This window comes from Oryctolagus cuniculus, chromosome 1, assembly GCF_051225735.1.
Source record: "Oryctolagus cuniculus isolate XC-2025 breed Fujian yellow rabbit chromosome 1, ASM5122573v1, whole genome shotgun sequence".
NCBI classification, from domain to species: domain Eukaryota; kingdom Metazoa; phylum Chordata; class Mammalia; order Lagomorpha; family Leporidae; genus Oryctolagus; species Oryctolagus cuniculus.
In genome coordinates, this window is record NC_142867.1 from 170,630,243 (window position 1) to 170,639,577 (window position 9,335).

Below are 9,335 nucleotides of genomic sequence, written 5' to 3' on the forward strand. Positions count from 1 at the left end.
ACATAAAGTGTTTCATTTAATTCACATCACTAAACCAGTATTATGCAGGGTGAAACTGAAGAAAGGATTTTCCTATTTGAGTTCTTTGAAAATAGACAGGAATTCCCTCCTCCATGTACACACCTAATCAGTACCACCACCACCATCAACCCCAACCTTTCCTTTGATGACTTCCCGTATTTCCCGTGAATGTCTGGGCTAGGAGAGGATAATCACATTTCACGCTTCAGGGCATGATCTGATCAGAGAGGGTTAGGAAGGACCTCTTCCCTGGACTGTAGAATTGTTTGGTTGGCCAGGTGCGCTAATTGGGGTGAGAGACTGCTAAATTCCTTTGAAGCATCAGTCATGTGCAGCTGCAAGATGCTAGGGCGTGGACTTGACATAGCAAAGATCTGATCTGTAGCAGCTTTGCAGGATTACTGCAGAATGCTATTTCCGTTTTCTCTCTCTCGTTGCTATCTCTGTCCTTTGAAATCAGAGTGCATTTCCTTCTTTAAACAAGATTATGGGAAGAGAGAATCTTAGTGCTGAAAAAGAATTTAGAAATATCCCAGTCTATTCTTCTGATTTGACAGAGGGTAAAATTTTTGTTTTAAAATGCTACATGACTTAACCAAGAATATATTAGGTGCTGGTAGAAGTGCAAATAGGATGTTTTTTCCACTGCATTACAGCTGAGAGCCACTTTACAAAAGTCAAGTTCAGCCATACCTGTGGATCATCAAACTTAAGTATTACTCCTAGAAGACTTGTTAAAATACAAATTGGTAGGCTCCATTCCCAGGGCATCTGATTCAGTAATAAATCTGGCAAGGACCTGAAAATTCACATTTCTAATGCGCTCTGGTACTGCTGCGGGTCCAGGATCGCAGCTTGGAGATGGACTCAAGTGATCACATGAGACAAATAGGTCTCCCTCTTTTTTCATTTTTTTTTATTCAGTCCTTTATTCACTCCTTCGGCAAATATGTATTGAACACTAACTCAGTGCCTGGCATATTTGGTACCATGGATAGGAAACATGAAGATGGCAAAAACACAAACATCCCCTTGAGGAGTTCAGTCTGTGGAAAGGGCTGAAGCATAAATAAGCAACCACCAGGCGATCTGTTAAGTGCAGTGGAAGGCGTCTGTGGCAAGTTATGGGAGCATAGTCTTAAAAGTGATCAAAATGAAGATTTCCAGGGTAAGTGTCACAAAGCAGAAGGCACCAGGTATTGGCTTTGAAGGACAAGTGGGATTTCTCCAGGTGAAGTAGGAACGGAACGGTATTCTAGCCTGAAGAAACAACGTTTGTAAATGCTTTAAAAATGGCATTTTAGGGAAAATTAACTGAGAGTGGCAGGAATATGGAGTGTGTGAAAGAGAAGTCAGCAAGTAGAGGAAGATGAAGATGGAAAAATAATGAAGGTAAACTAAAGAAAGGCATTGCAGACTCTGTCAGAGTCCAAGGATCATCTTATATGCGACAATGATACTTCAGGGTTTTAAAGCAGGAGCATGTTTCAAGGTAATTCCAACTACAGTGAAGGTTAGATGAGACGGGTTTCTTGGGCACAAGGAAAAATTAATAATTAATTATAGTAATCTACATGAGAAAGATTATACCTGGCCCAAAACAACAGCAATGGTAATGGACAGGAAAGAGAATTAAGGGGTTAAAATAACCAGAACTTGTTAACAGATCAGCAGAGAAGAAGGAGGGAGATAGAGCATCCATAATTTCTGGCTTGGCAAGCTAATCAGATGGAAATACTAACAGAGACAGGAAACAGAGGAGGAGAAATAGTTCGGCGATTACAGGTGCCTTTAGGACGTGCTGATGCTCTGGTGCCTTGTGACAGGTGCAGATGCCCTTCTGTGAGTGGGAAATACAGTCTAAGGGTCAGGAAAGTGGGCTAAGGTCACATGTGGATTGGGATGAAGTCACGAAAGGGTAGGAGCTCAGGGAGATGAGAGGCATTTCTTGTCCTGGACTAATATTTAAGTTGCTATCAGAGCAACGAGAGGTATAACCACAATTATAAAGAAGAAACCAAGTAATCCATGATACTTATTAAACAAAGGGACAACCAAGGAAAAAGTGAAAGTCAGAATTCAAAATTTCTAATTTTGATACCTGGATATGTAGAGAATGAATGCTAAGGAAACAACTGTAGTAATGTACATTCCCAGTTAGTGCTGTTAGCCAAACCACTACTTGCTCATCACTGGAAACCTTTGATGGGTAAGGTAAATTCTTAACTCCTCAATGCCTCCATTGTCTCTTCTGTAAAACAAGGTTGCTGAAAGTATTAAATAAAATAATTTAGGTAAGGCACTTTGAGAAGATTAAATTAAAAAATCAATGTAAACATTCGGCATAAAAATGGTGTCGTACTTTTTTTGTTTTCCAATGAAGTAGATTTTTATTTCTCAGTCACATTAAATACAAATGGAGGTTTTTGAGATAATACAAGGTTTTTTTAAATATATTATTTAGTAGTGGAATGACTGTGTTAGAAAACAGAATATGTTCAGGGATGGACGTTTGGTACACAGGTTAAGATGCTAGTATCCAATACCAAGTCTTGGCTCTGCTTCTGATTGCACTTCCTGCCAATGTGTACCTTGGGAGGCAAGAGGTGATAGCTCAAGCATTTTGGTCCCTACCACCCAAAGAGGGAGATCAGAATTGATTTTCCTGAAGCTCCTGACTTGGCCTGGGCCAGACAGGACTGCTGACAGCATTTGGGGAGCAGCTAGAGGCTCTGTTTCTTTCTGCCTTTCAAATAAATATAAATAAATACATTAGAAACTACAATTTAAAAAAAATTCTATTGAATTTTAAAGCAAATTCTATTGAAACTGTCCAAGAGACTGTTAAAAACAAACGCTATTTAAACTGATGGCTTCCTTTTACTACTCTTTGAATGCTAAGACTGGGGATGTGTATTTGGCTTGGCACGCTGCTTACTGTGATATCACAGAGCACTTAAGATTCTTTATATTCATTTTCTATTACTGTATAACAAATTACCACAAACTCAGCAATTTATAACAATGAAAACTTACATCTCAGTTTCTCAGTACAGCTGAATATTCTGAGGGCCTCACTGGGCTGAATCAAGGTGTGGGCTGTGGCTGTAGTTCTTGGTTCTCCTCATCTAGGATCACAGGTTGTCAGCAGTTCACTTCCTTGAACATGGAATTAAGGTCCCCATTTCCCTTCTACCTGTCTGTTGGGGAATGCTCTCAGCAACTTCAGACTGCACTTTCTTGCCCTCTGCCTGCTTTAGGCAGCTCACAACATGGATGTGTGCTTTCTTCCAGGCCAGGAAAGAACTTCTAGAACACGGGATCCTTCTCAAGTTTCTGACCTCCAGAACAAAATTTGATGGGCTCATGCAATTCATGCATCTGGATAGACTCTTTATTTTAATTCAATGAATGTGGCTGTTCAGTTACATCTGTGAAATCCCCTGACAGCAGCACCCATAATGATGTTTGGAGAATAGGTAGGTGTGTACACCAGGGGGCTGGGAACTTGGGGGCCCTTAGATCCCATACACCAATTCCAGAAGCTTATGAGAGTTCAGCCACAGAACTAAGCAGTGATTTTTAGTGGCGTTGTTGCATTTAACATTTGCCCCTTTGGCTATTTCTCTAGACGTCATTTACATTTGAATGACAAGTTGTTGAATATCTCAAAGGCCAGCAAAGTGCTTTTTGGAAGTGACATATTTTTGCCCCCTGCTCTTAAAATATCTCCAAATGATGAGTAATTATGCATCTTTCACCTCCAACTCTGTGCACCTAACACCTATATAATCATTGGGTCAAAGCAAGGCTTTATCTGTCACTTAAAGAAAAAATAGGCAGCTTTTCAACTCCAAATTGCTTACTAGTCCTTTCTTCAAGATTTGAGAATTGCCAGTCTAATCACTGTAGTCTTGGCAGTAAATCAGTTGCGGCTAAACCTGGTTTGAGGGGGTACTTGAATATATGCTTGTCCTAAACATACTTAAAAGCAATATATTTTATGTTGTCAAATAAACTGGCTTCACTCAGGAGCCAACTTCAGACAGAGCCAGGCTGGAAACCAGTAATAAAAGGGAGCAAAGAGCAAAACTTAATAAGGGGGTAAAAGGGAAGTACAAATCATGGTTGAGATGCTTAACCTCCAGGACTACCAGAAACACCTGTCTCTGCAGCTGATCTTGGTCAAGTGACATTCCGGAACTTTGAGACTGATCTGCTCTGGGATACTCCAGGACTGCCACAAACTTCTCGGCAACTAATTGGCTTAAGAAAAAAAGAACTCTATCACCCCATAGTCACTTTACCAAGATCCCTGAGGGCCAACCTACATTTGAGTCCTTTACTATGTTCATACACAATTTGTAGCTGTCACCAAGAGTCCAGACTAAACACAATCCACAGTAGGAACAAAAGGATGTAATGTTCTTGATCAAGACGCAAAATGTATATCCACAAGGAAGGACTGAGCTACTTGGACATTGATGAGAACATGTTTTATGTATGTTCAGATTTGGGTCTCTGTCCCAGGGAAAAGTAAATACATTTTGTTTTTAGTTTCTGTACTTTTTCTCTCCTCTCTTTGTTAAAGGTAACTATGGGCCGGCGCCGCGGCTCACTAGGATAATCCTCTGCCTGCAGCGCCGGAACCCGGGGTTCTAGTCCCAGTCAGGGCGCCGGATTCTGTCCCGGTTGCCCCTCTTCCAGGCCAGCTCTCTGCTGTGGCCCGAGAGTGCAGTGGAGGATGGCCCAGGTGCTTGGGCCCTGCACCCTCATGGGAGACCAGGAGAAGCACCTGGCTCCTGGCTTCGGATGGGTGCAGTACGCCAGCTGCAGCGCACCTGCCACGGTGGCCATTGGGGGGTGACCCAACAGTATTAACACTCAATTCCATGCTGTAAAGCAATTCTAAACCCCATAAATTATAATTACGCTTGATAATAATTATTAATATTACTGAATAATAATCTTTTTAAAAGATTTTATTTGAGAGGCAGTTACAGTGAGCAAAAGAGACAGAGAAAGGTCTTCCTTTCGTTGGTTCACTCCCCAAATGGGGAGCTTCTCTGTGAAGATCATACTTGTCCATAAAACAAACAGGGATTTCTGGCTAAGCAGTGATTATAAATAAAATTTTGGCACATACTTTTTTTTTTTTTTTTGCTTCTTCCCATTTAACTGGATATAGGCATGAAGAACAAATACTGATCTCAAACCCACTCACACTGCTCTAGTCTAGAAAGAAACAGACTGATGAGTCAGGTTTGTTTGGAAAAAGTTTTCATTTCCTTATAAATAAATTCAAACTGGTAAAATGCTAGCAATAATGTTTAAATAATACGGGAAAACCTCATTTACTGCACTCTACACCCTTTTCAATTTTTTTTTTAAACAGTTTGTGGCAACAAGGATATTGGTGAAATTTTCCAAACAGCATGTTACCACATCCTGTTTCACATGTTTGTTAAATGTGCAAATAGGTTAAACTTTATCATTAGTATTACTGTTATGGTGATATGTGATTAGTGACTTTTAATGTTATTATTGTAACTATTTGGGGAAATTCAGAACTGTGCCCATGTAAGACAGTGAACTTAATTCATAAATGTTGTGCACGTCCTGACTTGCCTTTCTTCACTCTCCCTCCCTCATGGAGGGTATCCCTAATTCGAGGGAACAAGATTGAAACGATGAACACTACACCACCACTGAGTGTTCAGGAAGAGTTCAGGTTTTTCACTTTAAATCAGAACCTAGAAAAGATTAAGCTCAATGAGGAAAGCACGCAGAAAGCCAGAGGCCAAAACTAGGCCTCTTGTACCAAACCACCTCAACCTTGAGCTATTTACCACCCTGATCAGCCAGAAGTCATCAACAATGGAGGATTCCCTCCATCAGCAGAAAGCAGGCTGAGATGGCTTGCTGGTTTTAGCAACATTGTAAATGGAGACAGGTGTTGTAAGACAATGCTCTTGTTATTCTAGACCACATAGGTGAATCAGAACTTTTGTATGCAATGGAAACTAAAAAAAAAAAAAAAAATTACTTGACCTGCTTTATTGCAGTGGTCTAGAGCCAAGCTCACAATTACGTCTGAGGTATACTGATACAAAATTTTAAGTTGTTCTGTTTACCCAGTAAATTAAGGCAAGACCAGTAAGTTATATTCTTTGTCTTTTCAGCTTATCTACTACTGTCCATCAGTAAAATGGCTTGCTTTTTCCATCAGGGAACAATTTATCTTCATACATATTTTAGGTGCTTTGGGTCACCTATGATCTTTTCCAACTTATAACTCCTGTATTTATTAACATCATATAACTGGATTATACAGGTCACAAAAATAACACCTTGTTACTTATTCAGGTTTGCAATTTCTTAGTTGCATAAATAAATATGCCATCCATATTGTAAACATTTTTTCCACTGTAAATAATGTATACAAGTCCTAAGTCACTGGTTAGACTTAATTTATTTAGGCACTTTTAAATAATACTACCAAAAATAACAACCTTGAAGACTGTTTAACATGTCAGTCAAAACTTACACATTGGAGCAGCTGAACTTGAGAACTGGCTGTGTGAGAAGTCATGGTATCTCAGGAAAAAACAACTGGTACCAGGCGGGGGCTTCTCTTAAAAATGAACTAATGTTAAGACCTTATCTCAAATGCATTTCAATTCTATAATAAACACTTCCAATATTTGTGGAACACAATTTTTTTTGGCTCTCAAATATTTTGGTACTGAAGTCTTTCACGGTATGCTGATGGTTATGATCACCTCATTATCTCATGGAGGGAACTCTCGCCTCCTCAGAACCATGCTAGTCTGAGGGACTAGAACATAGATGAGCACAAGTCCTAGCTCTGTTACTGAGGTGCTGAATGACACTGGGCAAATCACTTGGGCTTGTGTTTTAAGGATTACCACCAAAGAAACAACAAATTAGACTATCTATAAAGCTCTCATAAACTATAGATTTACAAACACCTTGCAAAGTACAAGCAGTACATAGATACAACATTCCATGTGCCTAGCCAGGATTAGGTTGATAACAGATGTTGACACAATCATGGAAAAAAATAAAAGGGATTATTTAAAATAATAAAACGGCTCATCTTCCTATAGGTTTATTTCTTCCTTCATTTTCAAATTTTTAAAAATTATATTAAAATTATATTCTGTAAACACGTATGATTAAATAAAATTTAAGTTATATCCTTCCCCAGTTAAGACACAGACCCTACTTTCTTATCTGAGGGATTTATTGGTGACTATGAAACATGAGAAGCCACAAACAGCCAAAGAATGGCAACTCATGTTGTGTTGTTTCAGTCTTTAGTGTCCGTAGTACTGAAGTCCATCCATGTTCATGTGTCTGTACAGACGTCCATAAACCCCATGCTTGCTCTGTATCACCCGGGCAGGGGCAGATGATAAATTCCCTGGTGGTACTTTCAAGCAACGCGATAGGCCTTCCCTTTGGGGTCTGTCAGGACCACTATACCCCAAGAAGCAATGCCTAGGAGGGAAAAAAACAAAACAAAAACCATGAGTACTGTACTTATATGCTGCATTGTAATTTAGCACGTATTTAGTAAATGTGATCTTATCTAACCCTCACAACTCTCTGCAGGATATATGACCACTGTATCTCTCTTACAGGAGAATGGAGCTCAGAAAAGGGAAAAAGAGAAAATGTAAACAAAAACATCCAGTCACCTCCCTAAACAAGAATGGACTTACTGATCTATACAACCTGAATAAGAAGGTAAGAAATCTGAAAATCTACAATTCGGTTTTTCCAGAAAACTGGCTGGAAAAGTGAAAAGAATCATTAACATGTAACGGGAAAAGATCTTGACAATCACTTGGTGTTGTTCCTTATAAGGAATGTGGACCAACGCTACTAAGCTCTGGAGTCAGAGCCCAATTTCTTTAACCAAAGTCAACTTACTCGCTCAGGCTTTCTCCAGAATCTGGAGAAAAATATGCTTTGGGACTAGATAAACACGTGCAAAAAAGCCAGCTGTCATTTCCTGTCTGACCCTGAACGTAGTATTTTGATTCAATTTGATGAGCAGTAAAATGGCAATTCTGTTACCATACCTACCTCTAACAGCCACTGCAAGGATTAAAAAAACAAAAAAAATACTCCCAATGAGTTCTCTAGAACTATAATCTCCAAAAACAAACACACAAACAAAGGTTTCCCCACAAGTTATGTCCCCACCCGCGACCAGACCAGCCTAGTCCCGCACGCTCTCCCACGTGGCTGGTGCCTGTATCCCTCCTCGTCCCTCCACCCCCTGCCCAAGTGGCCGCGCCCCTTCTCTCACTGATGCCGATGACCATCTGCGTAATAGTCCCTGGTCCTGGGGCGTACCCCAGCTTCATGGGCCTCCGTGCCACCCAGTACACGTACAGGCCCGCCCCTATCAGCCCAGACCCGGAAAGCAAGCGACAGCTCCAACAGTTATTAAGTAAGGGCGCTCGTGCTGGAGAATCGGGCTCTCCGGGTGCAGCTGGGGGCGCAGGCGTGGCGGGTGAGGCGGCCTCGGGGGGCGCAGCGATCTTGAGCGGCTCAAGGGGCTCGGATAAAGTAGAACCCATGTTCTGGAACTCGCATTCAGCCTTGGGCGCCTCCAATTCAGACTGACGTAAAAGCGACCAGAAAGCAAGGCGCCGGCAGGATCCTGAGGGATGCTGGGAATTGTAGTTCCGGCTTGTCTAGAAAAGGGAAGGGGTGGAGGCGAAACAGCTCTCGGGGATTTCTGAGGCGGCAGTGTTGACAGCGGGTAGACGCCAATGCCGCCCTTAGCCTCCGTTGTTTTAAGAAGTTGCTAGGTACAGGCTACTCTCTAATGCCTCAGCGTTCAAGTCTACAAATTCTGAGTCCTTGGGCGTGCAACTTCACCTGTCTGGGGGCATGTGTACCAGAGTGAAGTTTTGTATCGGCTTAACTATAAGTTTTATAGTTTGCTAAGCAATTGTATGCATTATGCTCTTTAACCTTGCCAACTCAGTCCAATGTGTGACAAAACTAGGTAAGCAACAGTATCAAATTAGAAATCAATGTTTGTGGATATTTATTAAAATATCCTAAATGCCACCTGTATATTGTGAAGGAACAGCCCAAATGTGGTCCAGGTGTTCTAAACTGGGTTCAACGACCTTGTTAGATACATGTGATTCCCCTTTAGCTTGTTTCTTAAAGGCATGATCTCAGCCTTGTCATATTCTCGATACAGGCAAACCTTGTCTTACTGTACTTCACTTTGTTTGCTTGTGGCAATCCAATGCCAAGTAAGT

General features: G+C 41.0%; 1 protein-coding gene across 1 annotated transcript; it reads right to left on the reverse strand.

Annotated features, from left to right (window-relative positions):
* Positions 1–7,270: 7,270 nt before the first annotated feature.
* DMAC1 (distal membrane arm assembly component 1) lies at positions 7,271–8,675 on the reverse strand. The gene is made up of 2 exons (XM_002707995.6): positions 8,363–8,675; positions 7,271–7,545 (listed from the first exon to the last, which is right to left on the reverse strand). Exons 1-2 carry the CDS (start codon positions 8,634–8,636, stop codon positions 7,481–7,483), a joined length of 339 nt encoding a protein of 112 aa, XP_002708041.1. The 5' UTR covers positions 8,637–8,675; the 3' UTR covers positions 7,271–7,480.
* Between the last annotated feature and the right edge of the window lie 660 nt (positions 8,676–9,335).